Source organism: Podarcis gaigeae (genome assembly GCF_964106915.1).
Source record: "Podarcis gaigeae genome assembly, chromosome: 13".
Classification (NCBI taxonomy): domain Eukaryota; kingdom Metazoa; phylum Chordata; class Lepidosauria; order Squamata; family Lacertidae; genus Podarcis; species Podarcis gaigeae.
This window is the reverse complement of record NC_139689.1, coordinates 36222533-36247079: the sequence shown is the minus strand read 5'-3', so window position 1 is coordinate 36247079 and position 24547 is coordinate 36222533. Positions and strand designations below refer to the sequence as shown.

At 48.1% G+C, this 24547-nt stretch overlaps 1 protein-coding gene across 3 annotated transcripts in view; it reads right to left on the bottom strand.

Moving 5' to 3' along the window:
* Positions 1-2764: 2764 nt before the first annotated feature.
* Positions 2765-24547, bottom strand: part of ITGA3 (integrin subunit alpha 3) — an 86595-nt gene continuing 64812 nt past the window's right edge. Inside the window, exons 16-26 of one of the 3 annotated variants that reach the window (XR_014557430.1) lie at positions 23605-23673; positions 22439-22518; positions 21376-21453; positions 20151-20253; positions 18858-19040; positions 18114-18230; positions 16811-16924; positions 15704-15802; positions 14457-14582; positions 11472-11633; positions 2765-8131 (exon numbers count right to left, since the gene is read on the bottom strand). Coding sequence is in view for 2 of the 3 variants with exons in the window: in XM_083709127.1 (XP_083565253.1) it covers positions 7970-8131; positions 14457-14582; positions 15704-15802; positions 16811-16924; positions 18114-18230; positions 18858-19040; positions 20151-20253; positions 21376-21453; positions 22439-22518; positions 23605-23673 (1131 nt within the window). In the remaining variant the exon portion in view is untranslated. The remainder of the gene's footprint in view (positions 8132-11471; positions 11634-14456; positions 14583-15703; positions 15803-16810; positions 16925-18113; positions 18231-18857; positions 19041-20150; positions 20254-21375; positions 21454-22438; positions 22519-23604; positions 23674-24547) is intronic. The other 2 variants (XM_083709127.1, XM_083709128.1) reach the window with 2 other exon arrangements.

Genomic DNA, 24547 nt, shown 5'->3' with positions numbered 1-24547 from the left:
TCGAACTGCTAGGTTGGCAGGAGCAGGGACCGAGCAATGGGAGTTCACCCCATCACAGGGATTCAGACCGCCGATCTCCTGATCGGCAAGCCCTAGGCTCTGTGGTTTAACCCACAGCGGCACCCGCATCCCGTACATCCAGTTATTTTTCCTTTAAATATTTTTGGGGGGCCCAAGAGAGTGGGGCCCTAAGCTATAGCAGCTTGTTTAGCTTATATGTAAATCTGGCACTGATTATATTGTATGTATTTTATGGAATTACAATTTGAATTCCGAAGAACTCACATTGTAAGTGTTCTTGGCCAACACCCTATGGTCCACTTGAATGAAACTTGAGGAACACTGCTGGGCTGTGGACTGCGGTTTGGGAACCCACCTGGGTGAGATAATTATGCAGACTGGTAGTTTTTGAAAGCTTATTTGCTAAGGTTACGCAAGAGCTCCGTCTCGGTCACAGATCGCCTGCCCAAGAGAAATACCAGCTTTGCTATTGATAAGCAAAAGCTTTGTAAGTGCACTTTGTGAAGGCTAAAATCACAGAATCATAGAAGAGTAGGAAGGAACCCTGAGGAGTGTCCAGTGGCATAGCGTGGGTTGTCAGCACCCGGGAAAAGGCAAGTAATTTGCACCCCCTAACCAGTGGATTTGCGCCCCCTAACCCTAACCCCCAGATGTTGCGCCTGGTGCAGCCGGCCCCCCCTGCACCCCCCACGCTACGCCACTGGGATTGTCTCATCCAACCCACTGCAATGCAGGATTATGCAGCTGTTGCCCCTTACAGGGATCGAACCTGCAACCTTGGCTTTATCAGCACCGTACTCTAACCAAGTGAGCTAGAAACTAGGAAGACTGGATGCATTCGTAACTTTTCTGTGCTGCATCTCCAAAGCAAAAAGCAGCTTCCAGAATAAAATGCTACACTATGTACTAATTGATAATTAATAAATCAATAATTGATCATTAAGGCTGGCTTCCTCAACCTCAGCCCTCCAGATCTTTTTGGCCCACAACTCCCATGATCCCTAGCTAGCTAGCAGGACCAGTGGTCAGGGATGATGGGAATTGTAGTCTCAAAACATCTGGAGGGCCAAGGTTGAGGAAGCCTGCATTAAGGTTTATGAAGAGTTACTTCTGAGTAAAACACAGACATGATTGGTCTGAGTGTCAGCTCCTTCTTTCCTCTTAGTTTACCAAACTTTGTCCTACACTCCCTCTTCCCACCTCTGATAAATCCATGAGTTACATCATGTGCGCTGTGTGGCTCACAAGACTATCCATTCACTGAGATCAGGTGATATTTCATTAATTGCACTTTGGTCAGAGCTCTCATATTCCACCTTCTTTGCTGTTTGAGTAGTGCCCCCTTTATTTCTGCTTGTGAAGTCGGTGGCTTGCTGTATCCTGGAGTGCCGGGGCCTGTGCACAAGTATTACTGGTAAACAAGGCAGCCTGGATAGCCTAGCCTGGTTCGAGCGTGGTGCTGATATCACCAAGGTATTGCAGGTTCAGTCCCCGTATGGGGCAGTTGCATATTCCTGCATTGCAGGGGGTTGGACTAGATGATCCTCAGGGTCCCTTCCAACTCTAAGAGTCTACAATTCTATCTGTGAAACCTGGAATGTATGGGAAGACTACAATGAATGAGAAAAATTGTGCTAACTTCTGTTCATGGAATAAGTCCACATTACTTCAACAACCTTTGGCCTACAGCAGCCTCTGGCATTCTTTAATCATATATAGCTGGGCCATTATGTATAAAACCTGACTTCAGAGATGTAACATCAGACTTCTCTCTTTTGTATAATGTGGAATAATCCTCTTCTTAGGAATGGAACTCTTGACCCCAGGCTTTTTAGATACTACGCACTGATATCTAAAATGAGAGACACGCAGGCTTTAGTGCTAAAGGGACGTTGGTAGTGCTGTGGTCTAAAATGCTTGCCGATCAGAAGGTCGGCGGTTTGAATCCCCACGACAGGGTGAGCTCCCGTTGCTCTGTCCCAGCTCCTGACAACCTAGCAGTTCAAAAGCACACCAGTGCAAATAGATAAATAGGTACTGCTGCAGCGGGAAGGTAAACAGCATTTCCGTGTGCTCTGGTTTCCACCACGGTGTCCCGTTGCACCAGAAGTGATTTAGTCATGCTGGCCGCATGACCCGGAAAGCTGTCTGTGGACAAACGCCGGCTCCCTCGGCCTGAAAGCGAGATGAGCACCACAACCCCATAGTCCCCTTTGATTGGACTTAACCGCCCGTGGGTCTTTGCCCTTTTCTAAACCAGCTTCAATCAAAATTGAGAAAAGCTGTCTGTGGACAAATGCTGTCTGCCTCGGCCTGGAAGCAAGATGAGCGTCACAACCCCATAGTCGCCTTTGAGTGGACTTAACCGTTCAGGGGTCCTTTACCTTTTTTTACCTAAGTGCTAAAGACTGTTACCATTTCCCAGATGTACAGGGAGAGCTGGGATTGTTTACCCTGGTTCTATTTGATCTGGGTGTTTTGGCTGGGCTATACGGATTGGCTAAGCCCTTTGTCCAAATTGCCTTCTCACTGGGAGCCCCAGTTTAGAGGCGATCAACTCAAGACAGGGGTGCTATCCTGCGTTCATGGAATACTTCTGTATACCTCGCGCCATTGCCAGCAAAGCCACACCTTTTCAGCAAACTCTGCCTTCCTTTGAATGCGCAAACATAAATCAGAGGCTGCTGAAGTGAGCTTGGGGATTCTCATTCATTACATTAAAACAAAAACCGGAAGCCGCAAGTTACAAATCAGAGTCATTTTTTTATTCATAAAATAAAATAGCCACTCAAGCTTATTTACAACCAAGGCACAATGATTCCAGACCTCCAGTACCATAAACAGTGGTAAATTCCAGTGAGCAACAAATATATATATATATATTTATATACACATAGCTATAGTTAAGTACATTCTTAATAATTTAATATACAGCTGGGAAATGAGGAAGGTGGGCAGAGGGCAAAGGGGGTGTGCTCATTCTCTGATATTCAACACAACCGTAGTTTCCTTAACTGTGATGTGTAGGAGGGGAACTTTCAGATTTTCTCCCCCCTTTTTTGCAGCCCAGATCAGTATTGTCCATTGGTGCCAACCACACTTGTAAAACAGTGAGGAACTGTGTCTTACGAACAGGTCAACACTTTGGATATTTAGATACGAAACCTGAAAATGGAAACATGCTTTTATAAAGAACCCCAAATCCAGCTTCAGTAAGTTCTCCGAGTCAGACACGGGCAAGGGACGTTTTGAAATGAAAGCATCGCGGACTGAGCTGCCACGGGCATCTACTTCTTGGCAAGACGGGCGGCTGTGCTGCCCAATTGCAGAAGCAGTTGCCCTCAAACCCCACCCCTTTCTGCTGTGGAACGTGGAGCACACAAGGCCAAATTTTCCTCAGGATTCAAAATGGCGGCTGGGCAGTGGGGGAGAAGCGGGGAGCAAGTCTCGTTCTGCCTTGCTGTATTCCACTGAAATGCAGGCTGTCCCTACCATCCCATCCTTTCTCCACAAGCGCTGAGTAATGTCTGAAACAGGAACTTTAAGCATGCCCATTCTTGGCACTCACAAACGCCCCATCCCCATGAACTGGCTGCAGCTGGTCAGTTTTGAGAGAGAGACACCTTTATTACTAACATACTTTCCAGGGCCAATTGTTTTGGCCAAGACCACCAGCATCCTGGGGCAGATAGCACCTCAGTAGGGCCCATGAATGACACTTCCTCTGGAATTCTTCATTAAACAAAAAACTTGCCCAGGCGCTCGAAGCAGCTCTAGTTAACATTTACACTTCACATAATATTAATGGCATTGTGTTCCTGTGAGGCACTGTGAGGAATTATGTTGGTGGCTAGACCTAGTTCCCCATATTACCGTATTTTTCGCTCTATAGGACGCACCCAACCATAGGACGCACCTTGTTTTAGAGGGGGAGAACAAGAAAAAAAAATCTCCCCTTCTCTGCTTAGCCCCCCTTCAGCAAAGCAGCAGGAGAAACGGAGCCCCTTCCATTTCTCCTCCCGCTTCGATGAAGGGGCGCTGCGCAGCTCTCCCTCTCTGCTGAAGCCAGGAGAGTCTTGCTCTCCCGGCTTCAGCAAAAGGAACCTGAAGCCTTTGGAGCGCAGCGCGAGTTCCCACTGTGCTTTAAAGGCTTCAGGTGGCTATCCCTGAAGCCTGGAGAGCGAGAGGGGTCAGTGCGCACCAACCCCTCTCGCTCTCCAGGCTTCAGCGAAAGCAACACAGAGACTCCGGAGCGCGGAGGGAGTGCTCCCTCTGTGCTTTGGAGGCTTCGCGTTGCTATCACTGAAGCCAAGGAGCCTGCATTTGCTCCATAGGACACACACACATTTCCCCTTAATTTTTGGAGGGGGAAAAGTGTGTCCTATAGAGTGAAAAATACGGTACTTGTAGCACGGTCACCCAGAAGTAAACTAGGGGTGGGCAACTTCCTGGGCCTAACTAGGTCCAGCTTGGGTCCCAATTTGGCCCCTCCAAACTATGCCCTCCAGCCGCACCCCTGAGGACATAATAGAGGTTCATTGAAGTGTGCTCCCAGTAGCACCTTGGCAAGGGGTGGTTGCTGCCAGCGCCGATCAGCTGGCAGGTGCTGACTTCAAGTGCACTGGGATGAGCTTTGCTGCGGGGCTTGCTAGGTGCTACTGACCAAGCCTGAACTCCACAGCACAGCAGATCCCTGCAGGAAGCATGACTTGAAACCAGCTGATCGGCTATGACGTCAAGCCCTGCTTGGGTCTTCCTTGGCAGTGTAACTTGAACACAAGCCATGCTAGGAAGGAAAAACGGGTCACCCGATGGCATGGTGATAGCAGGTGACTGACAGGTCAGCGGCCTCACCCACCTGTCTGAGTGGGTTGGCAGGAGTGGGGGAACCCAGGATCTGGTCCACTGGCTTGAGAACAATCCCTGCCCCAGAGGTAAGCCAACCGGGGCTCACAGATCGAGGAGAGAACCCACTAAAGAGTACATTGTCCAGACCTCCTCAGACACAAAGCCTGACCTGCGTAGAGGTCCCTTCCCTGGCATTCCCCAAATTGCAGAAAGTGGCTTCACATCTTTTCCGACAGAATGAGCAGAAAGGGGTTTCGAAAGGAATCATTATAATATTTCTGCCCACTCTCCACATTTCAAGCTCAGAAGTCTTCTTTGCGCTCCTTAAGAAGCTGGACCGCAGTAAGTAGTAAAAACCACTTTCTCTCCCTCCGAAGAACCGTGGAGGGGATACAAGAAACGACACAGTGACTAAGAAAGGATCAGTAGTTTTTGGCATAGTCAGAGCTCCAGTGGCAAGACATCCAGTGTTTTTGTGGTATAGCAATATGGGGTTGGGGAAGGAGGCGGCTGAAGCCATAGCACAGGGACTGAAGTCCGTTCAACCTTCTCTCCAAATTATGCTTAGTCTAGGGTCGTTCCCACATTACATCCAACAAGTGTACAATCTGTGTACGTAAGTAGCTGATTTGTACATTCATAGTTACTCACATTGAGTAAATGTACTATCTATCATTGGAGCCAATTGCTAGGGGCCGTGGAGCTTCGGTCCCCACAATAAAATATATGGGGGGCCGGGCCCCTGCAAAGTTGATTGGCATTCCCATTCAAATGAGGTGTGTGCACCTAGGCGCCCACAATATTGTATTCAACTTGGCACCCCCCCCCTTCAGTCTATGTGTGCAACAGCTGAGCTGTACAAATCAACAAGTTGCGTCCAGTCCTTCACACAAACACTTGTACATGTGCCAAAATGGCTTCCGTTCAGTGTAATGTCTATAACAAGGCCCTGGGTACATGTGTGTGTGTGTCGGAGTGAAGAGAATTAAGATAGAAGGGTGTCATCTTTAGCAAGGCCCCAAAGGAAGGATGTCGGAATCCCTGGTTTGTCAGCGATAAAAAAAATGAACCAAAGGTGGGGGAGAAAGAAAGTGTAAACATCAAAGATAATGCTATCGGGGGAAAGGACATGAAAGCTTGCTTGTACGCATCTGCATTAGCCAAGCCAACTCACACCATGGCACACGTAGCTGTCCATGCACAAGAGGTTTTGCACAAGTGTCTGCAGAAGTGCCTGGTTCAGCCCTCACCTCCAGGTGCAGTTGAGAAAGACGCTTCTCTGAAACTCTGGGCAGCTGCTGCCAGTCAGTGTAGACAATACAGACCTAGATAGCCTGAGGATCTGACTCAATACAAGGCAGCTTCCTATGTTCCCAAAGTTTGCATAAGAGGAACCTTCTGGCTGCCCAGAGAACAGTTGGTAGAGCATGAGACGCTCGATCTCAGGGCCCCACTCTGGGCAAAAGATTCCTGCACTGGAGGGGGTTGGACTAGATGACCCCCCCGGAGTCCCAATTCTACGATTCTATGAGACAGTCTCGCCACTAAGCTGGCATGACTCTGTAAGCTGCTGGGATGGGAGGCAGAAGTGTACCTGGGACCCCTTGCGCCCTCGACAAGGAACTGTGTCGGTGTATCCGCTCCCCCCGTGAGAGAAAAAGAAATCACTTTAAAGCAATTGCCACATTAGAAATTGCTACATTTTAGCAACCCAAGTACTCAAAAGCGTCTGGAGTGAGGGCAAGGAGAGGAGGAAGGGCAAAAATTATAATAATTGTAAGCCTTTGTTCTACATGAAGCATGGGGATCTTCTCCTGCGTTTGATCTCACGGCAACAATGGCAGTGCGTCACATATACGTCACACAGTCTAGTCTCATAGGTGGTTTTTGCAGGGCGACCCTGGGCCTGCATTCCTGGCGGGGCTGCTTTCACCAACCCCTAGGTACACCTCTGATGGGAGGCGGACTAAGAGCTGTTTGGAAATTGCTCCGTGCCTTCTGGAGGGAAGGTAAAGGTAAAGGGACCCCTGACCATTAGGTCCAGTCGTGGCCGACTCTGGGGTTGCGGCGCTCATCTCGCTTTATTGGTCGAGTACAGCTTCCGAGTCATGTGGCTAGCATGACTAAGCCGCTTCTGGCAAACCAGAGCAGCACACGGAAATGCCGTTTACCTTCCCGCTGGAGCAGTACCTATTTATCTACTTGCACTTTGACGTGCTTTCGAACTGCTAGGTTGGCAGGAGCTGGCACCGAGGAACAGGAGCTCACCCCGTCGTGGGGATTCGAACTGCCAACCTTCTGATCAGCAAGTCCTAGGCTCTGTGGTTTAACCCACAGCGCCACCCGGGTCCCTTCCAGAGGAAAAGCGGAGTGTAAATGCAAGAAGCAGTGGGCGTGTGAAACAACAAGGGCATCTGAGAAGCCGAGAGAGAGAGAGAGAGAGAGAGAGATGTCTTTGTGTTTCGGTCACCAAGACAACTTCAACACAGCTGGCTTGGGTCGATCTGTCCAGAATGAAGCTAAGCTGATTGTCATACCTCACAGAAATGCAGTCATCAGGACCCTGGTGGTGGTGGTTGTGGGTGGAGAAATAAATAACTGGTGTAAGTGAAAAAGCTGCCCCTTTGAGCTTTGTATTTCAGGGGGGTGAGGGTAAAGGGACTCAAGCCCAGGTGCCAAATGCAGACCCCTCCAGACTTTCACCGGGACACAGCCTCCCTCATCTCCTCAGTCCCTTTCTTAGCTGGCAGATGTCCTTGAACCAGGATGGAGAGTTGGGAGGCCTCCAGCTTTTGCGTGGCTGGAACACAGCCTGTTGCACAAAGGTGAGAATCGCACCTGTCGCTCTGTCCATTTTTTGCCTCGGGCCCCACCAGGCTGCCCCACAAAGGCTGAAAAAGCTTCTCCACCCCTCATCCCAGCAGGGGACACCCCTTCCTAAGATCGCTGCATCTGGAGAAAGCTCTTGGGTCGTGGTCACCGACCTGAGTCACATAACTTAGGGTTTCGATAGCAGTTTTGTCGTTGGTTCAACGCCAAGTCCAGAAGGGAGTGAAGCAGCCGGCGATGGTGGAGGGGATGGGGGAGAGGAAGGCAAGCGTCAGTAGTAACTCCTCGTCTCCTGCCAGCTTGTGACCCACTGCTTCTTGTGCCTCGGAGCCAGGAAGCCGCCGGCCGGCTGGTAGCGCTCCTCCTGCCGGATCCGGATGGCGTGGTATTTGGGCATGATTCGGTAGTAGCGGGTCCGCTTGAAAAAGTTGCACTGCGCGGGGAGAGAGGGAGGGGGGGAAAGAGACACATTAGTGGCAGGACACGTTGACCGAAGTTGGGAATTTGAGCAAAGGGATGCTAGGGAGAGTAGAGGCAGGGTGAAAGAGAAGGCGAGAGAGGAAGTAGGGAGGTAGCGGAGAAGGCCGGTTCATTGGACCAATTTCCTGTGGTGGCTGAAAGGCTGAAAAGGCTCCATTTTGGTTCTAAAACGGAGAAAATCTACTCTGCCTCCAGTGGTTTGGGAAGCGGTGTGCACATAGTATTCATCACAACCTGTATCTATTTTGTCGGTTCTTATGAAAGGTTGCATTTTGATGTGTCCCTCTGCCCCAAACCAAACCTCTGCCCCAAATGTGGGTAGCGCTGTGGTCTAAACCACTGAGCCACTTGGGCTTGCCGATCAGAAGGTCGGCGGTTTGAATCCCCGCGACAGAGTGAGCTCCCGTTGCTCTGTCCCAGCTCCTGCCAACCTAGCAGTTTGAAAGCACGCCAGTGCAAGTATATAGATAGGTAGCACTGCGGCAGGAAGGTAAATGGTGTTTCCGTGTGCTCTGGTTTCTGTCACGGTGTCCTGTTGCGCCAGAAGCAGTTTAGTCATGCTGGTCGCATGACCCAGAAAGCTGTCTGTGGACAAATGCTGGCTCCCTCGGCCTGAAAGTGAGATGAGCGCCACAACCCCATAGTCGCCTTTGACTGGACTCAACCGCCCAGGGGTCCTTTACCCTTTTTTACCTTTAAACCAGCTTCAATCGAAATTGAGAAAAAGATTGATCTCATTATCCCCTCTCATGTGTTGGGAGTAGTTGTCTGCCATAGACGGCCCTAAGGTAAGACTATTTTTGCAGCTTGGGGAGGAAAAGGCGGCAGTGATATGGCCCGCCATGTTGTTTTCTGAGTGAGAGCCAACAAAATGGCGACTCAGCAACCAAGAGGTTGGTTCAAAATTGGTTCAAAACTTGGTTGGCTCGAAATTTGGTTCAAAGTTTTGCTAATTCTTTTTTATGTTTTCCTTCAGCCGTGGTTTGGAGGAGACACAATGGATTAAATGGTTTAACACTGGGATTGGCCACTGATCTTTGACACCTGCCATGATTCTGTAGCAAAATGTGTGTGTGTGTGTGTGTAACAACTCAAAATATGTGAGGGTGAGCTGCCAATCAGGGTATATATTAGAGCACGGTTTCCCAAACTTGGGTCGCCAGCTGTTTCTGGACTACAGTTCCCATCATCCATGACCACTGGTCCTGCTAGCTAGGGATGATGGGAGTTGTAGTCCAAAAACAGCTAGAGACCGAAGCTTGGGGAAACCCTGTATTAGAGTGTTCTCTAGACTGACTCCTGTATCAAAGTCAACCCCCGCCAGTGTTGCCGACTCAGCACCACCTCAGAACGGTCACTTGGAATGAATGGCCCAGTGAACGGAAAGAAGATTGAAGGTAAAGAGAGAGAAAGAGGAAAGTCCCTTGTGAGAGTAGGATGAGCCACCTCAGAAGCCACCTGAAACTTAGGTGGTTCTTAAAGCCTAGGAAAAGAAACACATTTGGGTTAGTGAGACGGACAGGTAAAACAAAGAGGTCAGCAGACATGACACCTGGAGACACCTGGGGGAGAGCATTAAGTGCAATGTGTGAGGAACATGCCTTGAAGACAACTAAGAGAGGGAGGGCCTGCAATGCCTGGTGCTAACTGGTATTGAGAGGGTTTTGGAAATCTGGACACCTCAGATGTTGGATGCTGAGAGAACTGTCCGGACAAGGGCTGAGGCCAGGTGTGCTTCTCTGCCACCTGCAAATCCAGACTCTTATCTCAGGGTCCTTGGCTTCGATAGTCAGAGATGGGAGGCAGGGAAGGAACAGGCAGAATTCTCTGCCCCATAGACAACAAGGGTAGGCTCTTGGTTTTCCTACTGGGCATAGCCAATCCAGGGGCTTTGTACTACCTCCCAATCACAAAGCTCCATGTTGCACACCTACATTTCCTCCTGCGCCAAAAGAGGGCTCTGAAGCAGGAGCACCCATAGTAGCTCATTAGAATAAAGGGCCCAGTCACACAGGAGAGTCATAATCAGATTTCCTTTTAAAAAAAGCTTTAAAAAGAGGCAGGGGCACACAATTTTGAAGGGGCGCGAACCAGGCACCCCTACACCCATCCTGCCCAGACACATCAAGGGGATTGCTGTTCCCAGCTCCCAATTCTTCCCTGCCAACCGCCAGGGGTCTCTGGGCCCCAGCTTGGCCTGGCTGCTAGGTGCACTCCCCAGACTGAGTTAGAGTGGATGGAGGGAGATGGGCAAGGCATTCATCTGGCAAGGGCCACTTTGGCCGACTGTGCTCCCCCCTGTGTTGGTGGGCAGGAGGTGCAGCACAGCCCCACTTGCCCCCAGGTGGGGAGTGGCTAAGAATAGTGATTATTGTGGTTATTAGTTGTGCTCTGTGAGTGGAGCACACGTAGGTTGGTCCTGTCCGTTCGTTTAAATGAGCCAGCGCTTAATCCCATATACAGTCAAACTTCGGTTGTCAAACGTACCGTATTTTTCGCTCTATAGGATGCACTTTTCCCCCTCCAAAAATTAAGGGGAAATGTGTGTGCATCCTATGGAGCGAATGCAGGCTCCTTGGCTTCAGTGATAGCAACGCAAAGCCTCCAAAGCGCAGAGGGAGCGCTCCCTCCATGCTCTGGAGGCTTCGCGTTGCTTTCGCTGAAGCCTTTGGAGCACAGCAGGAACTCGCGCTGCGCTCCGAAGGCTTCGAGTTCCTTTTGCTGAAGCCGGGAGAGCAAGACTCTCCCGGCTTCAGCAGAGAGGGAGAGCTACGCAGCACCCCTTCAGCTAAGCGGGAGGAGAAATGGAAGGGGCTCTGTTTCTCCTGCTGCTTCGCTGAAGGGGCGCTGAGCAGAGAGGGGGAGAATTTTTTCCCCTTGTTCTCCCCCTCTAAAACAAGTTGCGTCCTATGGTCAGGTGCATCCCATAGAGCGAAAAATACGATAATCTGTTCAGGAAGCCTGTTCGACAACCGAGGCACGGCTTCCGATTGGTCGCAAGAGCTTCCTGCACTCAAGCGGAAGCCATGCCAGCGTTCGGGTTCCAAAAAACGTTCAAAAACTGGAGCATTTACTTCCAGGTTTTCACCGTTCAGGAGCCGAAACGTTCAAAAACGGTGCCGTTCAAGAACCGAGGTTTGACTGTAACTCAAACAGTATAAAGTCCACTTTCCCTGAACCAGGACTGGGACACAGCTCTCAACGCCAGGGTCTTGTGGGAAAGATTAAGAAGTGGAGAGGTTGACAGAGACAACGAACAAGAGGAGTAGACCTGCTGCAAGAGCTTGATTTACCAAGAGACAGGGCAAAGGGGTGGGCAGTTTCCCCTCCCCCTGAGACAGGAGCTAGTAGCTGTCGGTCAGCCGCTTAGTTTCAGATGGCTGGATCTTCATCATGGCTTTCTGGCCCTTGGCCTCGTACATGGCTCGTGTGCTTGCCCGCCGGAAGAAGCCGCACTATGAGGAAGCAGGGGGTCAGAGGTCAAGCACAACAAGGAAACAATGCGCAATGGGTTGGGGAGATGACCAGCTCATGCGTTCTAGCCCCTTTGTTGCAAAGGATATAACTTTCAACATGCAGACGGGATTGGCCTCATTTTATTGCCAGGCGCCAGGAGTGATAGTTTTGGGGGTTGCCAAATGCACACAATCGGGGGCTGCTGTGGGCTCCTCCGCAAGGCTACAATTCCAAGGCAAAAAAATATCAAGGAGAATTGATAAGAAGTGGGCCGACACCACTGAGAAAATGGCGAATCTGGAGCCGCAAGGATGCCACACGCGGTGGTCAGAACTTCAAACATGCCCTTGAATTCACCTGCACAGAACTAAAAGACAACTTCCATGCTACCCTCTTAAGAAAGGTGCAGGTATATTCACGACCCATCTTGCCTGTAGTGATCTTCCGGAGGAGAGCTTTCCCCAGCAGCCAATACAGGCAACCAGAGTTGGAGAGCACTTCCAGGATTCACTTTCTATATTTTGAGCATGTTGGATGCTGAATTTGCAGCACACAAAGATACTGAGCCATAGGGAGGAGCAGGAAAACATCCTCTCGGGCGGTGGTTGTTTTCCTGTGTTCAATTGTCACTAGAGTAAATGAGATGCTTTTTGCCACTTCAGCTGGGCTGGTGAAACTCCCCACTTGAATATGGCCAGTTATTTCTGGGAGTTGGAATGCAACACAGCACTAGTGGAGACTTAGCTTTGGAAGTGCTCTGCAAGCCACGACTGCCTCCACATTTTTAATCTGCATTTGGTACTCTAGGAACAGGAGGTATGAATCCTTTTTTTCTTTCATTCTGGAAACCAATACAAGCAGAGGGAGGCTTGAAAACACACATTCCCTCAATGACAAGGTAATGGTTGGAATTGCTCTGGAAAAACAGAGCAGTTTAGGCTTGCGCCCCAGGAAGGTCATTTTGGTACTGCTAATGCAGCAGTTTGACTTCACCCCTGGAGGTGCACTCCATTGTCTCCTGAGACAGACGGATGCCAACAACTAAGGGATTTCTGAAAAAGGTCAGGCACACAGGCGGTATGCAGCATGCTCCAAGCATCAACGAAGTACAGTGGTGCCCCGCAAGACGAATGCCTCACAAGACGAAAAACCCGCTAGACGAAAGGGTTTTCCGTTTTTCGATGTGCTTCGCAGGACAAATTTCCCTATGGGCTTGCTTCGCAAGACGAAAACGTCTTGCGAGTCTTGCGATTTTTTCCGCTCCCCCCCTTTTCTAAGCCGCTAAGCCGCTAATAGCCTTTTAGCCACTAAGCCTTTAAATAGCCGCTAAACCGCTAATAGCGCTAATCCGCTAAGCCGCTAATAGGGTTGCTTCGCAAGATGAAAAAACCGCTAGACGAAGAGACTTGCGGAACAGATTATTTTCGTCTTGCGAGGCACCACTGTAAACTGCTTAAGAACAAGTTCAGATACCCGCTGGACATGTAAAGAAAAAGACGGTACCTATTATCATATGTGGTGGGCGTGTAAAATAATAAAAAAAATCTGGGAGATGATATATAATGAAATGAAAAAAATATTTAAAATAACTTTTGTTAAAAAACCAGAAGCCTTCTTATTAGGAATTACAGGTACCGAGATACCAAAGGACCAAAAAAGACTGTTTATGTACGCAACTACAGCCAAATGGATGCTATTAGCCCAGAGATGGAAGGAAGAAACAACCCCGACCAGAGAAGAATGGCAAACCAAGTTGATGGACTATGCTGAAATGGCAAAATTAACTGGGAAGCTCAGAAATCAAGAGGACAAGAACTTTTTTAAAAATGGGGAAAGTTTACAATCTATTTACAAGATCATTGTAAGCAGGTTAAAACATTAGCAGGATTTTAACCACACTTGTAAACTAACGAAAGTATGGATAATTTGGAAGGATAAAACTTGGATAGTACGTATATGCAGTTGTAAATATTACCACTAGGACCCATGGAGGGGATGGGGGGAAGTTAAGATATTCAGAGCAATCTTGATATTTGGATCTTGAATTGTTTTTTGCCGTATGTTTATATTTTTAAAAATCATATCTATCATCTATCATCTATCTATCTATCTATCTATCTATCTATCTATCTATCTATCATCTATCTATCTATCTATCTATCTATCTATCTATCTAATCTCTCAATGTGTGGGTGAAGGACCGACCATAATACAGATGACTACTGTTATCATCTTATCTTGAGGTATGCACCAAAGGATCCCAAATACTCAGCTGATGCCTTGGTTAATCAGGTTCTAAATATAGTTTTCCTCCCAGTCCAACCGGTTTCTCTATGGCGACAAAAAGGGCTATAGCAAGCATCCCACAGATACAATGAGCTGCTTGGCTGTTCTCCAATATTAACTGCACAAGCTAAATGCAAGCACCCAAGTCAGAGCAGATTACTTCACTTCTGGATAAAGCTGGGGCAGGAAGCAGTTAACTTCCTGCCTGGTCCATTTCAAACTGGCTTGGCTAGTTTGTTTGTTTTTTCTGCGATGGCTGAATGCCTGAACATTTTGTTCTCCAGCGAGGCCAGCCCGCCTATAGCATATTTATATCAGCCCTGAAAATACTGCTAAGGCATTTGAGCTTGCCACAGAAAATTGTGTGGGTTGCTGCGTGATTTCTTCTCTTTTGTGCAGCCCGGGTTGGCTTTGCAGAAGCAGTTTTGAGAGTGTCTCTCTACAAATATGGGGGCCAAGAGAGAGGAAAGGAAGGAGCTGATGTTTGTAGCCTGTCAACCCTTGCTCCCCAATTTCAAAAAACCTCCTCTTCTCACCTTCCACAGCAGTAAGACGATGACGCCCAAAAGCAGAAGTCCGGCTGCCACGGCAACCAGCACCAGCCAGAGTTCAATCTCGGTTGGTTGCTCCTCGATCAGCTCAGAGTCGATGGTCACCGAGAACTGAAGGAAGGGGGGAAAAGGGGGAGAGATGGGTTTGCCTCAAGGGAGGAAGGGCAGAATGGAGGGGACACTGACTCAGCGCTGAATTTTTCAACTTTCAACTTCCCCAAACGAGGGGTGTAACGTGACTTGGGAATTCGAAAGGTATTTTGGTTTAAATGAGTATAATTTACTTTTGCTTGGTAAGTAAAATGTGTGTCAAGTTGCACAGAAATCATTAAAAAAAAATGATTGCCAAGTACTTGTGGTTATATGATGTACAGTGGTACCTTGGGTTAAGTACTTAATTCGTTCTGGAGGTCCATTCTGAACCTGAAACTGTTCTTAACCTGAAGCACCACTTTAGCTAATGGGGCCTCCTGCTGCCGCCGCGTCGCTGGAGCACGATTTCTGTTCTCATCCTGAAGCAAAGTTCTTAACCTGAGGTAATATTTCTGGGTTAGCGGAGTGTGTAACCTGAAGCGTATGTAACCTGAAGCGTATGTAACCTGAGGTACCACTGTACTGATATTATTATTTATTACTGTACTGTTATTATTTAGCATTACCTGAATTGTTAGAAGGGGAAATTCTTTGGTTTTCCCGAGAGCAGTTCACGTGCTCCTTCATCAAATGTTGATTTACCAAGCTGATTATTGTCCAGTCATAAAAACAATGGCAGATTTGAATTCCTCACGCCCAAAAATATATTTTTAAGGTTCCCATCCCCACTGAAGAAATGTGCAAAAATTAAGTTTCACCCCCTAAAACGTCATCGACCTGGTGTGTAGAGATCAACATGGCAACACCTGAGGTGGACAGTGGGATTCAAATGCTCCTAGCTCAGGCCTCGTATTCTCATCTGGGTTGATTAATTCATCAACATTGGGCAAACCATCCCATGCCTAGGCCTGAGTTTACACATGGGGATGTGAGGGCAGCTTTGTTTGCTTTGAAAATAAATTGATTTCATTTGAATTAACAAAGCTGCTGCTCAAGAAGAACTGACGGAGTTTGCTAATTATGGGAGTTTAACTGGGAGAGAGAAAGGAATGGCGACTGGGAGGCCTTCCATTGGGATTGATAGTTGGACCTCGGGACTTTCTGAAGTTTCCTCACCCAACAAATCCAGTCTCACTCACCCACACAGTGTCGTTTTTCATGTTGATGGTGGAGGAGTTTGTCCTGAGAAACAGCGTGGCTTTCCCATCCACCTTCACACGGTCAAAGTTGTTGTAGTCCTACATTTCCATGGGGGGGAGTGGATAGGAAAGAGCGGGCATATCAAAAAGCAGCAACATAAACTCTTTTTTCAATGTACTCCCACTCACTGAACACAGGAAGATGCCTTCGAATGAGAGACCCTTTCATTGAACATCCTGATTTGCTGACAAACAGCTCACTTGGAGGTTAGATTACATTATTGAGAAATTTGTTTCTCGTTATTGAGAAATTTGTTTCGGTTTGTTTACAGGGCAGTTATACGGCGACCAGCATCCGTCCTGCATTCAACCCGATTTGCTTTTATGAATCTTCCCATCCCATCATTCGTTCATCCCAGTCACTTTCCAAGCCACAACAAGTCTCAGTTTGTGTGTTTTTTCATAGTGGGTTTGTTGTACTAGGGAGGAGGATGCCTTTTCACCCACTTTAAATTGCGCAAAGTGGATGTTCTGGAATGTTCCAGAACTGTCAGGTACCATGAAGAGGAGGGCTGCACTGAGGAAGAATAATGGGAATCTCCCCCTCCCCTGATCCTGATCCTGAATATTCCCAGGAGCAGGAGGACAGTATAGATTTGGAACAGTGGTTTGCAGAGGGGCATAGCTCAGAAGGCAGAAGCTGGGAAATACTGCTGGATGGGGAACAGCTAGGAGAAGAAAGACTGGGAGAGAGAGAGTTAACAGATTCACAGTCTCTGGACAGAATCCACCCGCCTCCCCCAAACTCCCAGAGAGCTCAGAAAGTGTCAGAACAGAAAGTGCAGAGGCTACAAACTCAGATTACAAGATATAGAAGTGACGTAGATTAATAGGGATGGGGGGAGTGTGATCCTTAATTGGGAGCACCGCCATTTCTAGGAGGTCTTTGTTCTCTAGCTGTGATTATTAAAGATTCTAACTGGTAAGGCGTTCTTTCATTTGATCTCTTATCAACTGCCGGGGGGGGGGGGGCAGTTGCCTGACAAGAACATTCCCTCTCTCGTTAACCAAAGAAAATCCTTGCAAGGGGACAGAACAAGCATTTACCTCGATGAACGTGCTGTTCCAGACCCGGGCACGAACGATCACGTTTGTCACATCTGCAGCATCCCACAAGGGGCACTCGAACCAGATACAGCGACATGTTCCTTTGGAACAGCTCTGGAAACAAAGGAGGGGGGGTGGATATTTCAGACAGGTGACAATCCCAGCCCTACCAGGAGATGACAGCGGGGATTGGACCTGGGAACATTACCATTGAGCTACAGCCCAGGAAAACTACAAGTCTCTCCACACCACCAGGGACACTTTTGTACATCTCTCTTAGGTCCCCCCACCTTTCTTCCTAAACCAAATGCAGTAGCTCAGATGGTAGAGGTTGAGACTCTTAATCTCAGGGTCAGGTGTGTGAGCCCTACATTGGGGGAAAGATTCCTGCATTGCAGGGGGTTGGACTACATGACTTGTGTTCCTTTCCAACTCTACAATTCTATGTGAAATGTAGGTGGGTTCCCACAAGGCAACACACAGAGATAACAGCAAGAACCTTTATTGAACTAACAGAACTGGACAACAGGGACAAAGCAACTGCTTATATACATTCCTGAAGGCCTGGGCCACTCCCACTCCCAACGTGATTGGCTGTCTAAACTTCCAAGCTGCCAATCATGACTCAGAGTTTAAGGGCCAATGGCAGAGGCCCAAATCCTGAAATGTTCTGTGATTGGATCTAATGTATTGAATCGGAATAGAGGGGCTCATAATCCTTAGTCCAGACTCAGGCAAACACAGGACCCACCAAATACATAACACTATGATTCTATGATCTGGAGGTATGGTGCGGGAATAAATGGCCGGTTATTAATTTGGAGGCCTTCCCATAGGTACAATCTGAAACATTTGCATTTTTTCCCCCACTTGCCCTATAGGACATGGGGATATAGTCCAATTGAAGATTATATATAGTCCAGAGGTGATAAGGGTGCCCAGATCCCTAGAACTACTAAGCTATTTCCTGCCTGAAAAAATGTACCACTCCCATCCAACCACTCACTGGCTAGATTTGGATGGCCATAACTTGATTTAATAAGCTCTGATCTGACAAAGATTTGTGCCCATGGATGCAGCTGACTCACCCCTCTCTTCATGCTGGCTGAGCAAACAAACCAGGAAGTCTTCAGCTAACCATGGTTTCTTGTATCGCCCAAATGAGAAAACAATGGTTAATGGCTCCAGAATATGGCTTGTTTCTGAAGCTGTTTAACCATAGTTTCCAGGTTGGGACATACCTGCTCCTGAAAAGCCCTCCTGAGCAGAAGTGGAAATGACACAAGATGGCCAAAATGCTCACCAGTAACGTTTCTGACTTGGCTTTTTTGGAAGCTGGCAAGGTGACGGGAAGCTCACGCTTTGGAGATGTTTGCAGATCGCGCTTCCTCCGCGCTGAGGTCCTGCTCCAGTCGTGTAGCTGGGAAAGGAGAAGAACTGGTCACTTTCTCTTCCTGAAAAAGCATGTGCTCAAGAAGACTATCCTCTCCTGTCGCACAACACAACTTGAGAACCACTGGTATAGCTAGTAAAGGTAAAGGATCCCTGGAGGGTTAAGTCCAGTCAAAGGTGACTATGGGGTTGCAGCGCTCATCTCGCTTACAGGCCAAGGGAGCCGCCGTTTGTCCACAGACAGCTTTCCAGGTCATGTGGCCAGCATGACTAAGCTGGTTCTGGCACAACGGAACACCGTGACGGAAACCAGAGCTCACGGAAATGCCGTTTACCTCCCCGCCACATCAATATCTATTTATCTACTTGCACTAGTGTGCTTTAGAACTGCTAGGTTGGCAGGAGCTGGTACAGAGCAATGGGAGCTCACCCCGTCATGGGGATTCGAACCGCCGACCTTCTGATCGGCAAGTCCAAGAGGCTCAGTGGTTTAGACCACAGATCCACCTGCATCCCAGGTATAGCTAGTAGAAATAGCTACACACAGTACATGGTGGCAGGCCAAGGTGGAAGGCGTAGCCCATTGAAAAGGGTACAAAGAAAAAGAGAGAGAATGCAGAAGGGAGAAAGGGCTCGCGCTGGAGATCAGACTCACTGTGAGGTTGCGGTTGTTGATGACTTCCCCGGGGGGTACGCAGAGCCGACTCTCGTTCCCACTCCTTTTCACCAGGATCTGAGTTGGGTACAGCAGCCATTTCCCATTGCTGGCCTCATAAGGCCATTCGAAGCCTAGCGTGATTGTTCCCGAAGATCCTAAAGACTCGCCTTTCGTGGTCACCTGAAAGTCAAAGGCAAGGTGACAAGCTGAAGCCCCTTTTCAACCTCAGGTTGTGGTAGAAACAGTACAAAGAAGGTCAACTCAGAGAGCAGCGGAGCAGAGGTCGCCCTGAAGAAAACCCTAGGCAAAAGTGTGGGGACAGGACAGGAGTTTATAAAACACACTCGGTGTCAAGATTATTCAATTTCAGCTAAAAAGATAGTTAAACTGTTGGTGTGTCTGTGTGGCAACACCAGCCAGAATCCTGTACACTCAGAAATGGAAAGAAGGAGAAATACCAACCAAGGAGGTAAGCTTCAAAAATAAATGGACTATCCAGAAATGGCAAAACTGACAGCCAAAATAAGAGATAAAAGAGCCAAACATATTTGGGAAGACAAGGTGTAATAAATCAGTGCCAATACAACAGTTTCAAAAATCAAGGTCAAGGTATAAGAGCATATAGGAATTTGCCTTATACTGAGTTGGTGAATCCAGTTCAGTCCAGGCTGACTGGCAACCATTCTCCAGCTTTTCAGATTGAGGTCTATCCTATCCCTACCTGGAGATGTCAAGGATTATTATTATTTTATTACTATTTATTAAATTTATATAGTGCTCTATATAGGTTGCATGCAGGACTGATTCTCAACCACTGATCTATTGCCCTTCCCAAAGTATCTTGGAAGAACAGATTTGGGGGGAAATGTCAAGAATCCATTTCAACCTTCTCTTTCAGGCACAAATAGGAAGAGATCTTTTCAAATATTTGGCTTAACATTTTGCACTGGGAGAAATAAGCCGACACACATGCCCTTCAGGAACCCTCTGTCTTGTGCTTGTACTCTCAACTCTACAAATTAACAAATCACACTGGGATGGATTCAATCCTGGATTGTGTCTTAGTTGCTTTCTAGACAAGGGATCAATGGCCCCCTATGGAATCCAGCTCAAGTAAACAAGCCCATGTGGGTTTTAACCACGAAGAGACTCAGAAGCAATTCTGGGATACCTCAGTTGGTAGAAGATGAGATTCCAGGACTAGAGGATCCTTGTGGTCCCTTTCAACTTTATGATTCTATGCTTCAATTTTTAAGAGTATTAGCCTCACCTCTCAAGGAAGATCCTTACCTGGAAGTCAAATTCGATGGGACTGCCTACGTCTTCCTCATGCTTCATGGCTGACTCGCCCATGACTGTCCCACTGAAATGCGTCTGGAGCCAGCGGTTGACTCTGCCATGGAGAGAGGAACACAGTGACAGGTGAGAAGGATGGAAAAGTTTACAAAGTGAGGAACCAGGCTCTGTTCACAACTTGGATGAGCGGGTCACACTTTCCTAATTTAGTCAATGGGAAGTGTAACCTGTTAGAATTCATTTAGGAAATGTCTGCAATGTAGATTTATACTGCTGTCAAGCCTATTCTACTACCAAATCTGCTAATCGTGGAATCCTGGGAACTCAAGCAACATCATAAAACAATATGGGGAACCATGAGAGTCAAGAGTAGGTGCCCAGTACGTTTCTGAGCACAATTCAAAGTGTTGGTGCTGACCTTAAAGCCCTAAATGGCCTCGGTCCAGTATACCTGAAGGAGCTTCTCCACCCCCATCATTCAACCCAGACGCTGAGGGCCTTCTGGCGGTTCCCTCACTGCAGGGAACCAGGCAGAGCGCCTTCTTGGTAGTGGCGCCTGCCCTGTGGAACGCCCTCCCATCAGTTGTCAAGGAAATAAACAGCTATCTGACTTTTAGAAAACATCTGAAGGCAGTCCTGTTTAGGGAAGTTTTTAATGTTTGATGTTTTATCATGTTCTGTTGGGAGCCACCCAGAGTGGCAGAGGGCCTTCTTGGTAGTGGCACCCGCCCTGTGGAACACCCTCCCATCAGATGTCAAGGAAGATGAAGAACTACACAACTTATTTGTGTGTGTGTGTGTCCGAAGTGACTTTGATGGCATGGGTAATTGCGGCAGTCTGGAAGCTCCCTGGGTTTGTTATAAGGCGGTAGAGGTCTCAGCATAACACACATCCCACTTTACAATCTCATCTTGAGAGGCATTTGTATACACTCAAACCTTAGTTCCCAAATGCCTCCGTTATTGTACGTTTTGGCTCTTGAACGCCAAAAACCTGGAAGTAACTGCTCCGGTTTTTGAATGATTTTCGGAAGCCGACTGTCGGATGCGGCATCCGTTTTGAGTTTCCCTATTGTATTGAGGCTTCCGCTTTCAGTTTTCGGTTGTCGAATGTTTTGGAAGTCGAACGGTCTTCTGGAACAGATTACGTTCCAGAACCAAGATTTGATTGTATCGCTTCTTTTTTAAACCCACGTCAAACATTGCGGTGGATACGCACATGCTCAGGGAAGCATCAATGGTGTAGTCTACCAACAGGACTGCCGACACGGGTGCGAGATCTTCTTGATAGCTGATCCTATGAGAGACATCGTTCAGAGAGGTCAGTCGGAGCCTCTCAGATGGGATGCTTAACAGTCAACCAAAACAGTGTCCCTTCCGTCCTCAGTAGAGTCACACGAGAAGCCCCAGGCCATGTGGGGTGAGTCCACACAGAGGTCCCTACCCACGCCAGTCCTTGTAGGGTTGGCCCAAGACTTTGCGGCACCTGAGGCAAACTACAACATGGCATCCTACTCACCAGGGAAGAAGGAGTGAGTGAAGAGCTACATTGGGAACAAGTTGGGGAATCAACTCAACCTTGCCGGATGTTTGGAGTGGGACTCAAAGGTTGTTGCAGGGAAAGAGCCCCACCCTGAATCAAGTCAGGTGGGTGCAGACCCTAGGAGACCCCAGAGGACACCCCCTGCCATTTAGGAGAAGACTGGAAGCACCTCCTATTCTCCAAGAATCTTCTGTATTTTGGGGTTGCCGAGGAGGTGACAGATCCAGCCTCCAAGGAGTGCACCAAAGCCGTCGCTGCCACCACAGCAATGGAGCAACAGTGGGCGACGCGTTCCTTGTGTGGCTCATGTGGATTTTGCCACCAAAGGCGGTCGCCTCACCTTGCCACATGGGTGGACTGGCCCTGCAGCCCTTCAGTCAATACCCAAGTAAAAGGTGAAGGTGAAGGCCCCCTGGACGGTTAAGTCCAATCAAAGGCGAGTATGGGGTTGTGGCACTCATTTCGCTTTCAGGCTGAGGGAGCCAGTGTTTGTCCACAGACAGCTTTCTGGGTCATGTGGCCAGCATGACTAAACCACTTCTGGCGCAATGGAACACTGTGACGGAAACCAGAGCTCATGGAAACGCCGTTTACCTTCCTGCCACGGCGGTACCTATTTATCTACTTGCACTGGCGTGCTTTCGAACTGCTATAGCAAAGTACACTAGTACTGACTGGGCTTCCTGATGCACGTTCCCATTTCCAACCACAACTATTTGGCTCCGGGGAGAAGACTCACGTGGAAGGCTCCACCTGCACGGTGACATCTTGAGTGTTTAGCGTAACTCCAGTAACTTCAAACGTGATAGTCAGCTCTGCCTGGAAAGGAGGCAAGAGTGCACAAGCTGGTTACCCAGCATGCCTTGCTGCAGGTTGCAGAAGCAAATCAGAAGAACCAGCATTTCAAATACTGATCAAATAAGGGGATATAAACCTAACACTGCAGCAGCAACACCCTACATATGGAACTCCCTCTTAGTAGATATTCATTTATTTTCCCCCACCCCGTGCTCAGCAGCACTCTTTAAATATAAAAGGGAAATGTATTTATTTTACCCATTGTGTGGTATAGTACTCTGTTACCACTGATGGGTGATACTTTGATGGGATTTGATAGGTTTTTAACTATTGTGCTTTTTTAATCGGATGGGTAAGGTGCAAAAATGTTGCGGGAACAAACGAAAACCATTCCTTTAAAAAAACACAACCACATAAATAAATAAAAATAAAAATGTGCACCCCACCACTGAGACCATTCCATTGTAAGTATCCAACCTCCCAAAATTTCAACACCTCTTGCGATGGTTTGAACCCTGTCCGTTTTAGCAGTACAAATTCTACAAACACCTTCCTTATCTCCTCAAAATTGTTTCTTCTGCATATTCCCCGTCTACAAAGATCATTCCTGAGGAGTAATTACATGTGATCTGACTCTGGTACCGTATGTCTGCTCTTCCTCAATGGCACACTGGGGCTGCGTACACACGATACATTTAAAAGACACCCCCCTCCTGCCAAGAATCCTGGAAATTGCCGTTTACCCCAGAAAATATGAACACCCACACCATACATTGAGAAAACATTGAACACCCATTTAGAGCACAGGGCTTCCCACTCAAAGGATTCTAAGAAACGTAGTTTACCCCTCACGGAACAATGATTCCCCAGCCCCCTTAGCAAACCACAGTTCCTGGGATTCTCTGTGTGGGCGAGAGAGTGCTTTAAATGTGAATGCAGGCTGGGAGCAGGTCAAAGGTTCCAGTGTTTTGTTATTTCCAAGTCCCAAGGGTCACTAAGGGGGCCAAGGCCTGAACACATCTTTTGTGCTGGATGAGATATCATAGTTTGGGTCTCCCACTTCGGAACCCTTGCCTTTCTGGAGCACCTGGACCCAAAACAACTCACCCGCTGGTCCATTTTGAAAGGGTTGCCGAGCTCACATATCACCGTCTCCTCGAACCTGCAGGCGCCGCTCTGAAGAAAGAAAAGGCCACCTTGCTGAATATTGCCTTATTTCGTCAGCAATTTGACGCTTCTGTACAAAAGCAGACTCGATGTGGTGCAGCAAATGTTGCGCTCAGACAGGGGCAACTTCCACCAGCCCCATTGTCGGGAGTCCAGTTCCCGGCTTGATAACACAGTGAGCATAGTTAACTAAATAGGATGCTTTATTGTCAAAGCAAACAGATAGCTCTGGACGCCTTTAACACAGCCTCCACCATCATCAATCAAGATGACCCTTCTGAAGACTGCTTCCGGCATGACCAGAAGCAACTGAACTTTTGCTTCATACGTTTTTTGTTTTGCTTCCTATCTTGTAGCCCTCCCATTCGGCGAAACCTCGGACTCAGTGGGTCAGCTCCCGCCTCTTCCCCATTCTCTGAGAGGCTGTCTCTTTCCCGCCTGTTTGTTCTTTGAATGCGTTCTAGCCTGCTCTCAGTCATTCCCTTATCAGCCGGCATTCCAAGGGGGTCGGGGTTTTGGCACTAGCTACTGCTCATCCTGCATGGCAGTTAACCCTCTCTGTTCCTGGCTGCTTTCTTCAGCTGGCTGCAAATCGTTCCTGGGAGCTGGCTCATTCATGACTCCCATCAAGCCATGGTCAAAGTTTATGGGGCAACATATAGAAGGTCCAAGGTTTTCCCCACTTACCCCAATCCAAATCCTCCTTCCCAGTCCTTGGATGGCCTTAAACAGGTTGCCAGATGAACCTACCTAACAACTGAATACTATTATTCTATACCACTCACCACTGGTCCTGTTAGCCAGGGATGATGGGAGTTGTAGTCCCAAAACATCTGGAGGGCTGAGTTTGCCTATGCCTGGAATGGGGCATCTTTGTATAGAT